Here is a 21,998-nt window from a genome sequence, read left to right as displayed (position 1 = left end):
TAATTTTCAATTTTGGAATGAAATGAGTCTCTGGGTAGATATACACAGGGAGGGAGGGAGGAAAAACTAAAGATTGAAAGCTGGATTGAATAATAATGATCAAACATTCAGAAAGGCAGAATAGCTTTCCTGCCTCGTTTGCCAACTTTTAACCCTGCTCATCACCAAACTTATTATTGTATGTTATCAGGTCACATTTTAGTGGTCAGTTCAGGGGCATCAAAATGCCATCAACATCAACAAGATGCCAAGATTGGCTCAGTGTGCCTTCATTAAGGAGGCAATCATTTTCACGGTTCATAGGTAATCGATCATGTAGGTTACCAAATCAAAGTCACACAACATTCTCAAGGGGAGAGAGAAAATGTATTCCTTCCTTTTTTTTTATGTTTCATAAATGAAATGTATAGAGCATTTTAGGGAATTAGGGAAAGTGCACTAGGAAACATACATGCTCGCTAAACTGTGAAATGAAACCATAGAGCACTTTATAAAACGCACAGTAAACACGGATTATACACAAAAACAGTTTATCTTGTAACATGCTGCAATCCTGTTGATTTCTTCTCCTTTCTTTTTACTTGTTCTTGTATTCTTCTCTTATCTTCTCAATGTCTTTCCTCTCACCACCATAGTCCATGTGGATGTGGGGTAATGGGATGTGGGGATGGAAGATAGCATTAAATGAAGTCATCCGTGCAAAATGCCTATTAGTGCATTTAGCAGTAACCAGTCAGATTTCTGCCTCAATCTGATTCCTAAAACGTATTTAATTGACCAACATTTTTATCGTATAGTTGTGTATATAAAGCTTCCAAAAAACTAAATTAAAAGTCTGACTAAAACTGAAATAAGTCTAAATTGGTTTCCACATCAATGCTTTGACATAAAAAGGAAATAAACTCTTCATAATGCTGCATCATTTGTCACTAAATCGCTTACAATAATTCAGCATAGTTTTAAAAAATCATGCAGTTGGACATACAGAGATCTGTTACTGACCAACGCATTTGAATGCAGGTTTTACTTGGAGCAGTTACTGCAGTGCATGTACATTCCCCTGAATTCCTGCCGTAACCTATTTTCTCCCAGTAACCTGTTTTTCTGGGAGCAAGTAAATGTTTTAAATGAAAAAGCTGTATAGTTGAGATGTTGAGAAGTCAACAGCCTGCAGCTTCTCTGCATTGTGCTGACTGACTGTTTAAAAAAAAGTACTGCAGATAGACAGAAACATAAACATTTGCATTCAGTACACACATGCTATTCCTGCCACTCTATCTAATAAGATCAACTTCCATAGCCACACGAGATATTTTGTGTTGATTCAAATTTATCAGCTGTCTTTCATTTCATGCCAGCTGCTTCTGGCTTATGTTGGGAGACACATATCATGCTTAATTTAAGATAATGTGTTGCAGTCCAATTTTTGTGGCTCAGATGCAAAGTGAACTGAAGAACTGAAACAAACAAACAAAAACCTTCAAGTATAGACACCAAAATGTGTGCATTCACACATACAGTAATGTAGGTACACTACAACAGCTGTGGAATGTGCATTTACTAAGCTCATATACAGGTAGGGATATTCTTAAATACATTATTATATTATTTTATTCCACTTTCTACTTCTAGCACACTATATTTCATATGGATAATTTATGATATATATATATATATATATATTTAAAGCATATATTTAAAGCATTAAAGTGTTGTTTTTAGCACACTGTATTCACTTTTTAGTTTGCAGATTAAGATTTCTGCATCCAAAACATACACAGAGTTAATACATATGCTCCTTTCAATAAAAAAACCCAAAAGTTCATATAAGTGCAGCTGAAATTATGGTTTAAGAATAAATACTTTCAAAAAGAAGCTCCAAATCAATATTCTGGCAGGAAGTAGAAAAACATTCAATTATATGTTAACAAATAATGCTGCACAAATGGCCTTCTTCAGGTTGTTTTATTCCAATTTATTCCATACTTTATTGCCATATCAACATGACTGATTTGAATATTTCTCAGTGAGCATCTTAAGCAAAGACAAAGCAGGACAAATAGTAAAGCCACTCACTCATAAAGCACATCATACTTTAAAAAAAGTATAAAACAGACAGTTAATATCCATAACCATAAAATAGTCGTTAAAGCATAAAACAAATGGGTAAAATAAAATAAAACATGGCAGACCATAGAGAACAACATAGATAAAACACTAGCACCTGTAGGGAAATTAGCAGGAATATCAAACAACCCACTAAATAAAGTGCTTGAAGTGCATTAAAAACATCTGCTCAACAGTACACTTATTTAGTGGCCTGCAGTGCTGTTTGGTTCGTGTTTATTTGCAGAATATGTGCCGTTTGGGAACCTGGGTGTTCTGGTCTCGGTGCTTCTTCAGGCTTGTCTGATAGTAATAACTGTAATTTCTATCAAAACTAAATGATTGGCTGTTAGACTGCACAGCGTAACATATTTTATGAATGCTCATTAACAAAGTGCACATCAGTTTTACCTTTTCATATTTCTAACTAAAGTCGGGATGGAATGATGGGTATAGTACTTAAACTGGATCTGGGATTCATTAAGTAACAAGGATATTGTTGCCTAAATAAACAATTTCTTGTTCAGTTAATTACTATATGCATGGATAAATACCACTTTCAGTATGAGCAGGAAAATATGTTCTTGCTTGATTTAGAGTAACTGACCCAAAAAATGAATTCATTATCTGCACAATCAGGAAAGCCCCAAGACAGGTGTTTTATTTCTCACACAAACCATATCCATAAAATGCACACAGCAGAGCTTTTGTAAAAAAGAAAAACCATTGACTCAAACATGACTCATTGCTTATCAAACATCAAACATATCAATCGTAACTGTACTGTAATTCAATCAACTGACATAGATTACAGGTGCCATAATGCGGTTACTTTGAGGTGGATGTAAAATGGAATTCCTTATCAGATAGCACACATCAAATAACCATACAAACCTGTGCCATATATCAAACAAACATCAGGGCTACACATATAATCATCCATATAACAAGATTTTCTGCAGGGTACTGTTTTAACTGTTGGTATAAATTCACTAGAAAGTGAGCAGGATTGAACAGCTATTAACTCAAGACCTCAGGTGGTGGCAAAGAGAGACCAGACTTCTCTTCTGTGTTCACAACTAGCCCTCTGATGCATCTCGTCAGGATACAAAGTTATTCACCCAGCGATGATAAATGTGTCCAAGTGTTGAGGTCCTTGGCAGCAGTTGAAAATAAACAAACATAAATTGATTTAAGGGAAGAGGCGTTAGCAGGGACAGCCATATGCATCAAACTGGCTTCTTACATTAAAGTGAACAAGTCGGGAATGATTTTGTAATAAGTATGCACACATTAGGTCTGTAAGATTAAACAAGGTCTATGAAAAAGCAATCAAATGCAGGCTGGCAATTTACACTTCAGAGATAGCACTAGTTTAAGACCTGACTGTGTACTGGGCCAACACTCGGCCATCTGTTTACTTTGGAGAAATGGTGCCATAAGAAGAAGAAGCCAAGAATAGCCATGTGAAAAAAGAGACAGAACCAGAATGACTGAGGGAGAGGAGCTTCCCAACAATACTTTATTTAGTCGTTTTTTTTAATTCAGACAAAATATTTACCAACATCTCCAAAATGATATAACCAGGTGCATAGAAGGGGAATATATAGATAAAACAGAATATAGCTATTAGGAATACTATAACAAAACAGGCAGCACAACGGATGCTGTGTGATGATGCCTAATAGACTAATATGGCTACAGCTGTATAATCAATGCCTGTGAATATCTCCTTTCTCCACATAATTGAACATCATAATAGACGCCGTGAAAATCATTGTTTAGTTATTTTTATTCCCCAGCATATGCACAGGCAATCTAAGCAATCTAATTTGAAAAAAACTGCTGCTCAAAACGTTTATATTTAAATGTCGGTTTATTGATAGAATCATGCAAAACTAATACAAGGCTGCTATACAATGTTCATACTGCAAGTGTTGTTGCATTTGAATAAGGAATTGTCAAGAAGACTTTTATTTAATGCCGAATACGTAGTTGCATGTTTATTATACTGTCCAGTGGAAACATTTTGTTCTCCTATTTGGTGGAAAAACTCAATGATGCTATGTTCAGTAAGCCATATTCATCATGCTGTATTCGGCACCAGGAAAACATTCGGACTAAATATGTGGTCGAGAGGATGATTATTAATCTCCACCCACCATTTTTGCCTTTAGCTGCACAAAATTAGCAAGTGCATGATAATGCCTTGTTGGCTTAAATGAACAAATGCAAGATAAGGAAACCACCAACCTCGCATGGAAAAGCTTAAAAGAAGAAAAAAATTCTATAATGAAACGCATGCCCTCCCCTGTCTTCAGAAAATATATTTAAAATGTATGTTTTATTTTAAATATAGGTTATATATCATATTGCAACTCAGTGACAACTCAGTATGTCACTGCTCAACACAATTGAATGTGATATCTGATGCAAGTTCCTTATTTTTCACGACCAATGACAGTGATCACCTGTGGCGACCCCGGTATCCCAGCAAATGGACTCAGATTTGGAGAAGAGTTCACGGTGGGCCAGAATGTGACGTACATGTGTCAGCCTGGGTACGTGATGATCGGAGAGGACAGCGCTGACGCAAGGACCTGCACCAGCAATGGCACCTGGAGTGGCACCATGCCAGCGTGCAAAGGTAATAACCACCCACAAAATGCACACACTCGCATACACTGCATTGTGGACGCTAGACAGTCAACCTTGATAACCATCAGACTGTTCTGTAACAACCTTGGCATCTTAGCTCACTGTCACATGCGAAATAAAGTACATGCTTACTCCCTGAAATCTAATAAGATTAGAAAGCAAGGTGACACAGTACTTCTATATGGTCGCATAGCGTCATATTGTGTGCTTCAGTGTGTTGATAACGGAATTACCAACAACACATAAGGTTGAATCTCTACAGTCACTTCACAAATGCAAATGCAGGCGCCTATATTCGGATATTAAGTATAAACATACACCCACATAAGCATTTCATGCAATTTTGAATGTGTTTTGCTAAATGATGTCCAGTGAATCACTACATTACAAAAGTGCTACTATATCTAGAGTCCCTAGATAAAAGAAAGCCTCACTCGACTGGCTTTCAGAAAAGAAAAAAGGGAGGTAATACTTTTTTAGAGCCCTTGATCTGGGACACAGTGATTTCACCCACACCTGCATCTAGAGTTGTTGCACCTGTGCTGGCACGTAGCCAGAAGCTAAAAGTTCCTCTGACACCTCATGATGGATGGCTAACAAGTCCTCTTCATCACAACAAGGATGCCTCTAATTGTACTCCTAACAGTTAATCATTGGCTTCCTCTCTCTAAAAGTTTCTGCGCACGCACTCTATGAGCTTGATTTACATCAGAGTTTGAAAATCCACTAAGAGGACTTAGCTGTTGTACGCCCATCAGCGCTACATCACTCTATGATTTATGACGCTCGAGCAGAGGCATAGATTAGCATGTCTGCCATCGACACCCACAAGTAAGTATTGCAGGGAAGATTAACTTGTGCAGCAAACACTACAGCGGCAAAGAGAAGAGCCCACGAGGCAAATGTTGGCTTATTGTTGCTAAGGAACTGTACCAAGGCTGCTGCCTCAGTTACAGAGAAGAAAGGGTGGCGATGTATTTGCCTCTTGAGAAATGGCAGAGGAAAAATTAACCATGAGAGAACAAGAGGCAGAGTGTGTGACGGACATGCATATGGGTGGGAACAATGCAGAAATATGCACAAATAAGTTACAGTAAGGCAAACTATTATGAAAAATCCAACAGACACGATCACAAAAAGGTTCATAGTATCAAATATTAAAAACAATATTCCATTTGATTGAGCTAGTCATGCTGTTTATACATATAGTATACATAATGCTGTTATTTGCAGAAGTGCTCTGTGTCTTCACTTTTCCTTTGCTCAACTCACATGGAGCTGTGGTTTTAAGCCACACACTTCTTGCCCTCCTCCGGCTCCCTGTATAACCTTGCCCAGAAGTTAACAACATCCAAACTGACACTGATTTGTAATATTTCATGGGCACCTTTCATTATTAATGCCCCCTGTTCTGCATTATGTTGAAGTTGTTGGGTGTATCTATGGTCGCATTACTGTTACCCAAGGCATTTGTAACAAAGGGAGACAGAGTATATGTCTGCATTCTGTGTGTGTGTGCAAAAGTGTGTGATAACCTCTGAGCTCTAATCCTTGACAGCTACCGCAACAGCTCAGGCACTCAGCCCCGGTGCTGCTCCTCTGGGTGGGGAGGTGGTGTGTAGAGAAACCCTAGAGCCATTGTCATCACACACTCACCGTGCATACATACAATGACATGAGGGCATTCAATTACACAAGTGTCTCTCTCATGCACACATAGACACGGAGGCTTACACACCTTCCCATTTGCTCCCACCGCTGTCAGCCCGTTCTGACCGGTATGCATTAGTCAGAGTCACCTCCTCTTAGTCTTGTCACTGCTCTTACTTACTTACTCTTTTTCACAAGGGGTTTATTCATTTTTCAAGTTTGATTAAACAGTGTGTGCTCTATATAATTGTTTTAAATGTATCATTCTGGATTGGGGTATAGAGCTTCGATGTTTTATGCTTTATTTTTACCTTGTCGTTGCTCGTTTCCTCTCCTTTGGTCTCTTTCTAAGACTATCTAGGACAAGCAATAGAACAGCCCGCTGGTAATCACAGCCTTTTTATCATCTCTCTCACTGACATCTCACGAAGCAAGATGTCTAAGAAAAAGACTGACAACATTTCTATTTTCAATATTTATTGCATCTGAAACTGAAAACAATGCCTCTTCCAATAAGATCACTTGCCTTTTTCTTTTGCATGATTGGGTTCAAGTTGAAGGTGCAGCAGTCGGGGGGGGGGGGGAATTGTCATGATGCGGGGCATCTGTCATCTTGTCATAGATTCAGATGATGTGCCACAGGGATATGAGCCGATATTCCACGGAAAGAGTGGTAGAGAGAGAGAGAGAATTTGAGGCTAAATAGTCAAAGAGGTTTTTACGTGTGCCGACTGGGTGCATAATATTAAACGCAGTGTGTATGCATCAGTGATGGCCACGCTGTTTGCGTGGGATTGCATACACACACTGCCAGTGACACATCCTAAGCCTCGCCCGGCAAGGATTCAGTTTGAATCCCAGGTTTGGCGTGTTCAGCTAAGAGGCACTAATGCTGCTTAGAACTACTTAGGAAAATGGGGACACTCTTCACTTCCCATTCATTTCTGCCTGCCACCCATGCCTTTGTTTTCCTTTTTATATAAAGTCATTTTTGATGCCGTGCTTATAGGATTATCAGGCCTACTCCTCTAATCAGCTAAATTTGCCTTCTTGCTTGTGTGCTCACATATTCTTCCTCCGTCTTTTTCTCTCCCTCTTTCCTTTCTTTCACACGGACAAGACCGTAGAGGCACACATACGCACCTAAAACAACGTTCTACTTTACAGCATCCAACCAGGCAGACGTAGTGGCTTTTTTCCCCCAGGTTCTAGAGCAACATGAAATCCCACAACGAAGGCACTTTTTAAGAAAAACAATTACATTACATAAAAAGAAGTTGAAAAAACAGATTGCCACATCAGTGGTGTTCTGCCTTTAATTTAGTATTCATCATGGCCAAAATATATTTTCCAAATATAGCATACATCTGAAGCATATAGACTGTATACTGCTGCAACATGTCCATATGGAAATCTTTTCGGATCTGCTGCCAAACAACAACAAAAGATGGTTCCACCTTGGAGAGAATGTGAGAATATCCCACTGTGGCTTGCTCCACATTACTGTAAGTTATGTAGAGGAAGTCTTTGAGGCAAAAAAGTTGTCTATCATGTGCCCACCTCAAATTATCACTATCCTAAGAAAGGAAGCCTTGTTGCAGCAATGTATCATGTATGTCCACATTGTTTGCCTTTATTCTCTCTATACATCATAGTTTTAAAGGTCCCATGTCATGCTTTTCTGGTTATTACCCGTCCCCTTGTGTGTTATGTAGCTTTTTCTGCATGTAAACGGTCTGCAAAGTCACAAACCCTCAAAGTACACCCTGTAGCGAGTACATCTCTAACACAGAAAAGGTGTGTCTATGCTGCCCCAGAACGCCTCGTTGGAGATTTCTCTTTTTCCATTTTTTTCTTCCGGGGCCTATTGACGTCACTAAGTCCAAATGGACCAATTGGCACACAGCTATAGAACAATAGGCACACCCTCTGCCAGGGTGGACTCCCGAGCAGCTCAGGAGTCCGCCCCGCGAGGCTCCCGGAGTGGACAGTGTGAGGTGGATTTCCCGCTGTGTTTCCCTGGATGCTGGATATAGACTAAGTGCCATCGTTAGCGGGACATTACGGAGCTCACGAGTCCGCCCCGCGAGGCCCCCGGAGTGGAAAGTGTGAGGTGGATTTCCTGCTGTGTTTAACCAGGAAACGACACCAGTAATCCAGCTCACACTGTCCGCTCCTCGAGCCCCACAGGGCGGACCAGTGAGCCCCGCAACGTCCCGCCAACACGGCACCCAGACCCCACGCAGCATTCTCATCTGTTTGTCATCACTGGTGTCATTTTCTGGTTGCTAACAAATGCCATTGTAACACATAAACACTGATGTCCAGCTGTAACGGTGGTTGACTAATCAGAGCACAGTGGGCTCATAGGGAGGGGGGGGCAGGAGCTCCAACAAGGCGTGTAGGACAGAGAGTGAATACACATACTATACAGCAGGGGTCTCCAACCTTTCTTCATCTGAGAGCTACTTTGAAAAAATGAAAGTGGCCAAGAGCTACTTGCATCACATCGCTTACATTTATTCACATAGCCCTCATCAGTTGAATTCAGCTATACTTTTGTACACGTGTGAAATTGCAATACCTAAAGCTTATCAAAAATCTTAACTTCACATCAAGGTCCAATGTACACTTCACATATTATTATGGCCCACATAGTGAGTACATCACTGAACATTCACATAAATGTCCTTAATCACCACCTTACAAGCATTTCACTCTTTTTTATAGTTAGTGAGATGAATGGCACTGCATGGAGTCCACCATACAGGTGTATGCTGGAGTGTACCCACTTAGGTTCACTCTAATAGAGTCATTTAAATGTTCATCTGTCAGTCTTGTTCTGTATTTAGATTTCATGACATTCATGTCAGAAAAAGCTGCAACAGAACAGAACCAAATAAAGCAGAAATGTTCAGTGCTGCTTGGTGAATGTTCTTACAGTTTTCTGGGTCTACAAGGCTCCAGAAATGTTGTGAGTTTTGCTGAGACTTAAGCTGAACATCATTTTGGAGATCTCCACAGGATTGACACTGGACAGTTCAGCCATCTTTTTCTTCTTCTTCTTCGTCTTGACATTAAATTATAAACCATAATAAATCAATTGTATAGGTCTAGCCTCCCTATATCTGTGTGTGAAATGGTTCCATTCTCAAAAACAAAAAACTAATACTTCTGCAGTCTAGCTGCAGCTTCTAGCAACTGTCTTCTGTTAAAAAAAAGACACTGAATGTCTTGAATGTGGCATCACACACATGACTTATGTCTGAACACAGCAGACAACAGGAGTATTTACAACAGCATTATAAAAACTAAAATAGTGCATGTGGGTGCACACTTACATTGTCTTACTGTTACATAAATCCCATGAATGTATGAGATTAAGTTAGCTTCATCATATCTCAATCAGTGATTAAGTGAATAATAAAGTTTCTATCGGGTCACTATCAGCCTGTCACTCATTATTTTCAGGAGGGGGCGGGGTTTGGAGGAACAGAGAGGAGACGGTGATCGCAGAAGCTTTCCTCCTGCCTTCACAAACTTTACACAAGTATTTATCAACTGAAAATAGCAAGAGGACATTCATACTCTGCAATCCAAGACTTGATTAAATCCACCAAAAACCTGACATGACGATAGCAAGTGTTTTTCAAAAAACACAAATCCCTCCCTGTGTGTCTCTGAGCCGCAGCGACAGGGCCTGATTCAGAGCGGGTCATTCTGCTGTTGGTTCTGGACTGGTGCTGGTGGAGAAAGCAGACTGCTCCGTGTGTGTTGTCGCTGTGCCGCTGTCACGTCTGTTCCTTGATCTCTGCGTCACCGACCAATTTGATATTCGTGTGACAGAAAAAATTCTTAAAAAAAAAAACGTTATTGTCCAGCTGCGGCCAAAAAATCAATAAGCAACCTTACTACGCTATAATCGATAATCGAGCTACTGAAAAGCTGCCCGCGAGCTACCGGTAGCTCGCAATCGACGTGTTGGAGAGCCCTGCTATACAGAGATGCTGTATGAGAAACCAATGGGATTTTGGAACAATGTAAATCTATTCTAGTAGACCTCAACAATGGAATTATGATCAGTAGAAATGGCCATGACATGGGACCTTTAAATAATTGTATTTTAATCAAAGTAAGTCTTACTGTGGTCGTCAGCAATAGCGTTTTAGTTCAACTGTGGATGATTATATTTCCAATAAGTTATCGCTTGGTCTAATTCTAAAATCGTACTCTTAGCACATCCAGACTGGTCTTACATTTTCAACATTTCCATAGACTTTGCCTTCACATTCTACGTATTTGTGTCATGTATTTGAAATGTGAAAAATGCTGTTTTGTTGTTGCTGCCAAAACACTAAACACCTTAACTTCAGTCATGGTGTTAACATGACAGTTTGAGTAACTGGATTTGTAAACTAAACATCTGATCTTGACTGACAGTTTGCTTGGATATACGCAGCCTGACTGAAATGCCTTGGCTTGCATGAGTATGTCTAAAAGATGAAGAAACTTGGGGAAATTATGGGTGTTGAGGGAGGATAGTAATGGTATAAAACAACTGCTATAATTGATTCATATCCCTAAAACCCATATCCCATCTGCGTCCCCATGGGTTCATCTCCAAATGTGTCAGAACAAACTCTGAGCTTTATTTTGCATTCACTCATTACATTTGTTGAACAAAAAGTTTACAGCTTACACAGACACAAGATGTCCTTTAGTTTGTCTTAGAAATAATTCAGTTAACAGAAAAGGCAGAAAAAACCCACACAGTCAAAACACAGACAATTTCCCCCGGGCTAAATAATCCACATTATGTAGAATGGGGAATTTATGCCACCTCTGTTGCCTTGTGACATCTGCAAAAAAGCCCTGAAATGTAAAGCATAACAGATTGGACAGGTTGTTTTTGTTTAACCAGCTTGAAGGCTAACTTCCGTCCTGTTGTGTCTTAAAAAGATGTAGGACTTATGCCCCCTGGGACACTTTATCATTCAGAATTTAATGGGAAAACGAAACCTGTAAAAATAACAATCTATTGGATACAAAGGGATTTCATTACAATTGTTTAATTGTCTTTAACACCACCATCACCCTCTCTCTCCATCACTGCCACCTCCATTTATACAATTTTGATTAGAAATGGAAAGACCAGGAATTTGCCATATCCCTTTAAATCCACATAAATCCTAGTAATAATCTCCAAGCTTCAACAGTGTCTTGTATCTCTCCCTGTAGCTGTTTTGTTTTAATTGTACAAAGATAAAAGCAAACAACAGTGTTGTTATAAGGATATTTTCTAATCCTTTACGCTTGCGTCCAGGGGACAATAACATTTATCCAATGAAGTAATCTTGCTTTAAATCATAGTTTTTACTTTGAAATATCTTGAACAAAACATTTATTACGGGTGGGACTATGAGAAAGATCCATACACTGTACCATCCATGCACAGTACCCCAAAGATATCAAGGATTTCAATTGCCCCTCAAAACTCCTTGATCTTAGCTTCCGACCCCCTTCTGCTGCTGCACACAATATGCAGCAATTATTGCTTTAAACTTTAACCATAGAAAGGTCTTTGAGATGTCTATTTCTTTGCACTATAGAGTCGCAATATTTTAATGACTTATCCTAGACGTTTCTGTTTAATCGATGTTTAATGAATTAAAGCTAATTCACTTTCCCAGCTGTATGTTTAACATGTGGACACTTTTGTCTCTCAATAAGGACCGGCTGTGCTCTGATGTGTGTCCTTCTTTTCCTCTACAATGCTTTTGATCCTGGTCTTCTCTAGAACATGACTGACAAGTTGTCTGCATTGATTTGTAATTTATTAAGCTTGACTGTGCCCTCACTCTGCCCACAGTGGTGACGTGTCCTACACCCCCACCCATAGCCAACAGCCTCCTGGAGGGCTCAGTGCTGGAGTGGGGTACCAGCGTGAGCTACAGCTGTCTGCCAGGCTACGAGCTGTCCTTCCCCGCTGTGCTCACCTGCACAGGGAACGGGAGCTGGAGCGGAGACCTGCCTCAGTGCCTGCGTGAGTCACCACTTTGTACTTTCATGATCATTATAATGATGATTAGAGAGGTCTCTAGAGGAGGTCTCCTTATGTTGAGACTACCATGGCCTTGCTGGCATTTCTGTGGGAGTCTGAAACATGGTTATTTGCACAGTGGGCTAAATTGGATCTTTTTGCTTTCTGCCACCAAAGTGATCAAGCATGTGAAATGTTTGACCCATAATTAAAATCTGGCATCTTATTGCTTTCTCTCTTTAACTATCTGTTGAATAGGAATTCAGTTAAAATGGTAATAAAGGTACAAAATAACAATGTGTACCCTATTCCTTATGAACCATGTTTTTTTATGAAATTACCAAGGTTACCACTGTGAATGGAATTTGTGGAAAACATGGAACTCTTATGGGTATTATAATCCACCGTCCAAACATTGAACACATTTATGTTGTGCAGTTTAAAAAAGCTACATTTACTTAAATGGTCTCCTTATAGGGATATACCTGCATGCTATTTTACAACTTGTTTAATTCATTGAGAACATTCGTTATGTTGCGCTTCTTGCAAGCCCCTTCTACAGAGAGGTTATCTCAAGTTAATGAAATTAATGAAAGTCATGAATAAGTCATGGAATTTAACATCAGGGCCTAGGTGGAAAAGTAGAATTAGGATACAAGTATAATGACACAGTCTTGCAGAGATGAGGGAGAAGGATTATCAGTGTAGCTCCGATCTGCTCATCTCATGTCATTTTTCATAAGCACTTAGTTGTACTTAATCCTGAAAACATCATCAGTGATTTTTCCTTTAAAAATCTAATAATGAAAAATGACAAGTTTGAGAAGGACATTGTATCCTACCTGTTCATAAGTGTAAATTAATATTTCATCGTTCGTACATGAAGATGAGCCTCCAATTTACATTTTGATTAAATGGAAAGTGATTGACCTCTAGCCCTAGAGTCAAAGCTACAGTGATTATGGAGATGATCATGTGAGTGGCACCACAAGTGGGGTGTCTGATGCTCTTTACTACATTACGACCATCAATCATCTTCACAGGCATAATAAGAACCCCTGGGATTTATGACTGCGAGAGTGTCTCTGTCATCAGAATCATTTTTGCTTTGTATCAGTCAGACAGAAATTAAATATAAAGAAGAATGTTAGTGAGGACCACATAGAATAAAGGCACATGCCACTAAAAAAAGATTAATGCCTCAGGGAACTCACGCAGCGTCAGAAAATAAAACCCTCTCTCTTTTCCTCCGTACCCAAATCTCTAAAAACGGGGCTACAACGGAGCTGATCCAGATTTGCGTCCGATATGACGTAATATCTGAAATGTAGGCTGGCTTTACACCCACGGCCCTATCAGAAACGTTGCTATCAGAAACAATGCCCGACTGTTTTGGACGTAATATGGTCGGTGTTTACATTAGCATCGCTAACACTCGGAGCTAACCTGTACTGGAGAGCATGTGTGTGAAGAAGCAGGAAATAAAAAGGAACTCACCTTGTGGTATAACCGGCAAGAGAGAAAGCCTTTGAGCTCCATACTGTTTCAGAAATAATCCTTGATAATCCATGATATGGCGTTTCATCACGGCAGTATTTAGTTTAGACAGTAGCTGCTGGGTCCCGCATGAGCTCAACCCCCTCCTTTTTTTTTAATCAATTCTTTTTTTTTTTTTAAAGCTTTATACCCCAAATCAGCACTTTTGAAACAGGAAGTGAAATAGAGGGATATGAGGCATGGCTAGAATGGGTGATCTGTTTTGTATTTTGAGCAAAACACTTCATAGACATGTTTTTTATATTTCTTTATATATCTGAGACCTATGCTATTGCCTAAAAATAGCATGACAGGTCCACTTTAAGCATTATATTAATTGATTATAACAGCCTTTTGCAGGGAATCTCTGCCATCAGATAGCTGCATGCATTTATTTATGCTGACAGTAACTGTTAATTGCTGACTTTAAGTAAGAGTTTATGAATTAAGATCATGACAAAAATAAAGTCTGGGATCCCCTTTGACTATTTAAACAGAACTGCATTAAGGTCTCTGTTTTTGTAATAAATTCAACAGACAAAGTTTGGTGCTAGTGGCTGTATTTTATCAGGCGGACCCAGCCCCAATTGGGTATTTAGCATCTGAGATCCAGCTGACAGACTGCTAGTGTGTGTGACCATGCAACTAGAAGCACAGTACTTTGTGCAGCCATTTGCTCTTTCAAATGGCCACATTGCACTTTATTGTATTACTTGTAAGTCAATGTGCACCCTGCTGTCTGATATATTTCCTGCTTAACAGTAAATGATGGTATTTGTCTGTTATGGCCAGACAAGTGACCAACTGCCTGTTTTATTGAGGTGCGCTGGATCTGGTCCTGAGATGTTACGATGGGTAAAGAATGTCATGTGGACATAAAATGGATAAGGTTCCACGTGGTTAATTGTCCATGTCTTCTTGCTGTCTACTGCAATTATGATGTCATCCCTCAACACACTACAATCATTTTTCCACATCAGCACTTCCAACCTCTTGCAGCTCTGTGAGCGAGTAACTTTTATGTTCCATGATGTACTGTAAGTGTTCACTGTCTCTTAGCACAGGATTGTTTTTGAGATAATAATTACATGTATTTGCTCTTATGCTATGCCGACCCATAAGACAGGTTCCACTTAGGGGAGTCACGACAGACCAGAAATGAACACAACTGATATATTTAACTATGGAAATTTGATATGATGCTAATAATACACACGTGAAAATATTGTGTTATCCCTTTGCAAGAACTCTTCAATATCTCTTTTGCTTTTTTTCCTCCAACCTCCTTCCATACCCAAGAAACAAATGAGTGACATTCATTTTAAAAAAAGAGACTCAAAAAAAGATGTTAAAGCCCACAATACACAATTCAAATGTAAAAGATTAACTTGACTAAGCAATGTTATTTAAAAATGCATCTTCTTGTTAGTGCAAAATTGACCCAATATGAAAGCCATGCACTATATAAATATAATTTAGTGTGATTATTAACCTTCTTTGCTAAATAAGCTGGCTCTCCTAAACGTGTTGTAATAGCTAGCGTCCCGCCACAGTACTGGAAGTGGGAGCGAATCTGTGATAAATCACTGAGGTTTACTGAGGCAAATAAACGAGTGGAAAATGGGGGCAACAGGGAAAAAAGTGCTGATCATATTTTGGTGTAGAAGAGGCTATTATCTATGCATTAAAATGTCAGCACAGCACTATCTCCAGCAATCTCAGATGCTATTCCAAATAACTTGTGCAGTCACTCTTAATAGGTCAATCCTAAATTGGTGTCAATGCTGGTTTCTAAGGACCATTACTATTAATAATCTACATTACCTTATATACACACATATTTGTCATGCAATGTCTGTAAATGCACATAGGCCAGTAATTGTTTTTGTACCAATGCATTCTATGCAACTATAAAGAAATAACCACAAGCATTAGACCCATTGACCTACAAAATCATGAGCTGTGTATAAGGAAAACATTTGTGGCTCTATCATACATAGCTGCTGCAAATATACCCTGATAAGTCAATTACCTTTAGTTCAGTGCATAATAATTGTATTCGAAACATAGGTCTTGCACTGCTGTAGACTTTAGAAATATGACTGCAAATAATACTCAGCACTTTTATTCAAAATAGAGCTCAGCAATACTGCAGGAGATGCCATGCATCTGCACAAGCAATTAAAATATGTTGTTCTGTAAGCACTTGCAGCCAAACAGGATTAAGATGCATATTCATGTTCCCTTTGACAACACATGGGAGGCTGGATAGCAAGCAGCAAGATTCCGTGTCTGAGAATGCTGGTTCATGTGTCTGCAGGGATGAGACTGTGATCCCAACTTTGAATCTGGCCTCTGCATACTGATGACTTCAAAGCATTGATAATTCATCAAGGAAGGAGAGAGCTGTGAGGAGAGAGAGGGAGAAAAGTTTAACTAGACTCACTCTCATACTCCCTCTCTCACTCTTCCACCAACAGACACACACACACACACACACACACACACACACACACACACACACACACACACACACACACACACACACACACACACAGGCACACGCACGCACACACACGCACGCACGCACGCACACAGGCACACACACACACACACACACACACACACACACACACACACACACACACACACACACACACACACCACACACACACACACACACACACACACACAGAGGCACATTAAATATTCTGAGCTTGGTTTGGCCCGCGGCCATTTCTCTTATATATCCATAAAACAGTACATTATTTCCCTGCAGCTTGACGCTCATGACTGATGTGCATGTATCCTGTTTGGTCTGTATTGTCACCCCTCCAAAAATAAATCCAACTGAATACACAATCTTGCCATGTTGTTTCAAAAGTGACAAGAATTGTTTTCAGGTACAGTAAGACATTTCCATCGTTATTTTGTTCAATTGCCAAACTATTGGGAGCTGGGTATTGAAACATGTTTTCTAGGAGAAGATATTTCTCTTAATTCAGGGATTTGTTGATAACTGTATTCGCAGTAATGGCCTATTCAGCCGTTCCGGCATGGGCTGGAATCTAATCTCGCTTTTTGACCAGGTATCCATTATGTCAGGAATTGGCTGTGGGAAGCCCCTGTTGGATCATGCATTGTCAGAAGAGAGCAGGAGAGAACTTATCTCTGTCTCCAGACCTCCATGCAGCAGCAGCACATGTCAGGTCTGGAGAAGTAGCCTGCCTTATTATTGGCTTGATCCCACATTGCTCTGGCTGCGTGACTGAATGCTGTGACTCTCGTCCTTGCCTCTGCTCTCACACACTGAGCATTTCTGAACCTCCCACAGCTAACAAGTGACTTTTACAGAGCTGTGTGGTTACAGAGGATTGATGTAAAAACAGTAAAATAAAATGGATAGAAAGATACTTTGGCAGGAAGCAATATGGCAGGCTTCTCTCGCATCAAACCCACTCAGTCTAAATTATTCCAGTCAATTTGATTAGATGTCTATAAGCAATAAATTGAAGGAGCAGCAGCAATAATCAAACAGGCTTCATCTGCTGAGGCCGTGGCGAGAGTCCCATTAAAAAGGCTGTATCATACCAGAGGCTCGGGAGCAACGGTGGCAGCAGATGGCTCTCGTTGTGTTAACCTCAAGGCCCTGTCAGAGAATTAATATTTCACTTGCTAATTATTTTGATCTTAAATTGAGTACCATGACCTTCCTCATTCCCCTTTAGCTGCCAAGATTGATAATCACATTTCTACTGTAAGACTTTAAAAGAAAGGTTGGATGTTCGAAATAAAAAGAAGTACAGACAGAGAAATCCATCCTGAAACAAAGACTTCAATGCATCTGCCCACGTGCAATGAAAAAATGGCCAAAGGAAAATTTGCGACAGGCATAATGTCAGTGCAATTTGAATAATTCAGTCCATGAACACTTTCCGAATAATGTATAAAGACAATCGAGTGTACAGTCAGGTACTCAAATAAATCGAATATAATGAAAAGACCCTTGAAAACAGCAAAGCTCACAGCAGCAGTGCAAACCTCTATAGGCTCTCCTCATTGTGATCTCATCTTGTATGAGTGCAGCAGCCCACACAGCGTATTATATCTGAATGAAATGCTTTATAGTCAAAGCAGTGCTGTATTCAATTGAGTAGCTTGCTGCAGTATTCCTAATGGTTAATGAAGTAAAAAATAGATGAATGTTTGAACTGTAAAAGATGGTGCAGAGGAATAGGGGATCAACATTGGCATGGGAAGGTGCTACAGTGAAGAACACTGCTGGATGAATATTGGCAGAAAAGGTGAAGGATGTGTGTTGGAATTGTTGGACCTGAGCTTATCACATCAGCAATATTCCAAATGTCTGCCTCTGTAGCCAAGTTCTGCGGAGACCCTGGTCTGCCTGCCAAAGGACGGAGAGAAGGGCGCAGTTTCATCTTCAAGTCTGAGGTGGCGTTCAGCTGCAGCTCCCCCTATGTGCTGGTGGGATCAACAGCACGCATGTGCCAGGAGGAGGGCGCCTGGAGCGGATCGCAGCCTCGATGTATCGGTACGGAAATATGTTTATTTCTCTCAATTCATCGAATATTCAGGTTTCAGACTGGAGTGTAATTATTTGGTTTATTTATTTTTTGCCATACAATTATATGATTGACAGTGGTGGAAAGTTACTAAGTACTAAGATGTACTGAAGTACTGTACTTAAGTACACATTTGATGTACTTGTACTTGTGTATTGTATACTAGTTTATACTTGTACTCATTTGGGGGGCCAATGTTGTACTTTTTATCCCACTACATTTATTTTACAGATTTATTTACTAGCTACTTTATATAAATTCAGATTTCCAAACACAACCCATTGGAAAAACGTTTAATTTATTATTATTTGGTATAGATTAAACCATCCAACATTATATTGAAGTAACTTAAACCATGACTGGGAACCATTAAATGAATTGCCAGCAATTATGCAACATATTTCACAGTTCCATCTTCTTAAATGTGAAGCTGCTTCTGCTTTAAAATATTTAAAACATATTTTAATATGGTAATAGCTTTTTCTGCAATGAGTACTTTTACTCCTAATATTTTGAGTACATTTCCCTAATTGTACTTAGATCCTTTTACTTAAGTGCCATTCTTGTTGCAGTACTTTAACTTGAAATTGAATATTTTTTTACATTTTTATTTCTCAAGTTAAGAATCTGAATACTTGTTTCCACGGCTGATGAATGATCACTGAATCATTTCCCCCTGGATATGAGTTTTCTACATGCAAGAGATGAGCATATTCATTTGTATCATTAAATATCAAAGGTAGTTAAATTAAATATACAAGATGTCTGCCAAGTACTATCCCACTATTCAAAATCATGCTCTGTTGATTCTCTTAAAGCGACTAGCATTAATATCAAAACACATTTGAAGGTGAACTAGAATCACTGGGCTGCCATCTGGCACTGATGTAAAAACTAAATCACGAGAATGGATTGCATTATTTATAATGTTACCTCAGGGGCGATGCTTTATATTTGCAGCCCTGTGTTGCTGAAGAAAATGTTTACTAAATGGGTTTTAATTTGAATGTTGTCTCACTAATGATCAAAAGTCTCATAAGTCCATGTTCCTAAAACTTGTAAAATCCCAGGAATTTCATAGTCAAGTAAACTAAAGATGGCAGGGTAATTCTGTTCATGTTACCACGTCACTTCAGTAATTGTCCTCTGGTACATGGCGCACCAGAGAGAAATTGCCTCGCCATTATCAATGATTGCCGCTCTGTCATATTCTCCTTTTTCTCCCACTGCAATTCCCCGGCTCATCATAACAATGTGTTTCTTGTTTCAGAGCCCACGAGATCCACATGTGAAAATCCAGGCACACCTGAGCATGGCTTCATGAATTACACAACAGGCTTTAAGGTAATATGGGCTAAACCTGAAATGGATATATGCCGTTATATAATTTAACTCTGAACATGGTATACTAGAAAATGTATTATTATCAATTGGGTATTTTTTAATAGATGTTCCATGTTGAATCATTATTTATTATTTGTTATGATATTGGAAGAGTGCAAGGAGGAAAAAAGTTGTGTCTGTATCGCTCCAAGGCGGTTGCAGTGAATAAAAAAAAGAAATGGTTATACCACTGTGAATATGTGAAGACACAAGTGCATATTTATAGTAATGTGCATGTCAGGCAGTTTGTTTGTTTGTGTGTGTAAAACATGCAATGCTAAAATGCATCATAGTAAAAAACCTATAACGTGACCATTGATGTGTGCTCAGTAGCTCCCTTGAGATGCTTTCTGCCAGTGTTTTTCATTTGATCCCCTCTCTGTGGCTCTTAGAGTGTCACTTACAAGTTAAGTGCAAACTATTTCTATACTATCTTCAGAAGAATATCTGAAATGAAATTTGTCCCGAATGAAAGCAGAAGAAGCTTATTATTTAGATCACTGCTGGTAATGGCTGTGCACTTGCATTTTTTCTCCATTACTGAACGACTTTACCAATATCTCAACACGAATGAGAAAGTGCTGCGTCGATGCTGCCGACAGGGAAGGTGGCTGAAAATATATAAGTCATTTATTAAGATGGCCAAAATTCTGCTTATCTCTATATATTTTAAAGCTAAAAGTCAGCTCCTTCGCTACTAATGTCTGTGCATCAGTTGAAAACACAAACATGGGCCATCGCCTCTAGGAATAGTCTCCATCTGCCTCCACACTCCAGATAATCATTAAAAAGGGAGAAAAACTTTAGTATTTTTTCCCAAGCTCTTTATATTTGATGCTGGGAGCCTATTGGCATATGCAACAGGGTATTGACTCTCTCCACTTTGTGTGCTGTCTGTTTTTGGCCAGGTGGGCAGCAGAATAGACTTCCAGTGCCAACAGGGACACCTACTGCAGGGCTCCACCACCCGCCTCTGTCTGCCAGATCTCACCTGGACCGGCGTCCAGCCTAGCTGCATCCGTGAGTGCCTGTTCTCTCTCTCTCTGTCTCTCGTCTCGCCTCTCTCTCTCTCGTCCTCTCATCTTCATCCTTCGTCTCTCTCTGTCGATCTCTCCTACTCCGTCTCATCTCTCTCTCGTCTCTCTCTCTCTCTCTCTCTCTCTCTCTCTCTCTCTCTCACAATGTCTTGATATCACTCTCCCTGTCTTTGTTTTTCACCTCCCCTCCTGGAATATTGTCACTGTTTATCTGCATTGCTGGAAACTTAGACAATAGCTTTTATTTTCTTCAACATCCCCCCTCTCCCGTGGTCGATTCGCTTTATCCAGTCATAACCTTTGACCTCCCGGGAGATTGCAGCTCCAGCTTCAATCAAGCTGCCATCCCAGTCATTCTGAGAGTGAGGTTTTGACCGTGATTACTGTCATTGTGTTCCAGCTACCTGAACTGTCGAACAACACCAACCAGGGCACTGTAGTTTAGCCCAATCGCTTTGCCAAGCCAAATGCTTTTCAAAGTTGTGATGTACGCCAGTATCTCAGTAAAATCCCTTTCAGCGACAGCATTTTCCATGAAAATACTCCCATTTCTATTGCGATTTACTATGCAATTCCAGTGTTAACACTTGAGTTGAGCGATGAAAAGTGGATTGAAATTATATTTCATAATCTTGATTTCATAACTTCCTCAAGATGTAATACCCACTAGAATTTCCTGGAGACATTTGTGCTGACAGAGCAGAAACATTGTAATACGTGTGTGCTTTCCAGCCAGTTTCTGTGGGGTGACGCATTCTAAAGTGAGGCAGAGCTCATCTGTGCCTCACCTTACCCCACAGTAACTGGCTTGAGCGCGCTCACAAAATAAGTGCCCGCGCTAAATTAGTGCCCGTGCTCCAGCAAGTTACTGTGGGCTTACGAGAGGCAGAGCTCGTCCCTGCCTCACTTCTCATCGCTCCCGTAGCGGAGCTCGGCAAATTTGCTGATTTTGACTATAAAAAGCGATTGGAATCATACATAAATCACACTTACAACACAGATCAG

General features: G+C 39.8%; 1 protein-coding gene across 1 annotated transcript in view; it reads left to right on the top strand.

The window, feature by feature from the left end:
- Positions 1 to 21,998, top strand: part of LOC117480538 (CUB and sushi domain-containing protein 3-like) — a 217,382-nt gene that overhangs the window by 180,247 nt on the left and 15,137 nt on the right. Inside the window, 5 exon segments of the mRNA XM_034127877.1 lie at positions 4,571 to 4,753; positions 12,284 to 12,457; positions 18,369 to 18,542; positions 19,844 to 19,917; positions 20,865 to 20,976. Of these exon segments, the coding sequence (XP_033983768.1) occupies positions 4,571 to 4,753; positions 12,284 to 12,457; positions 18,369 to 18,542; positions 19,844 to 19,917; positions 20,865 to 20,976 (717 nt within the window).

This window comes from Trematomus bernacchii, unplaced genomic scaffold, assembly GCF_902827165.1.
Source record: "Trematomus bernacchii unplaced genomic scaffold, fTreBer1.1, whole genome shotgun sequence".
NCBI lineage: Eukaryota > Metazoa > Chordata > Actinopteri > Perciformes > Nototheniidae > Trematomus > Trematomus bernacchii.
The sequence above is the reverse complement of the archived record's forward strand: the minus strand, read 5'-3'. Positions and strand labels throughout refer to the sequence as shown.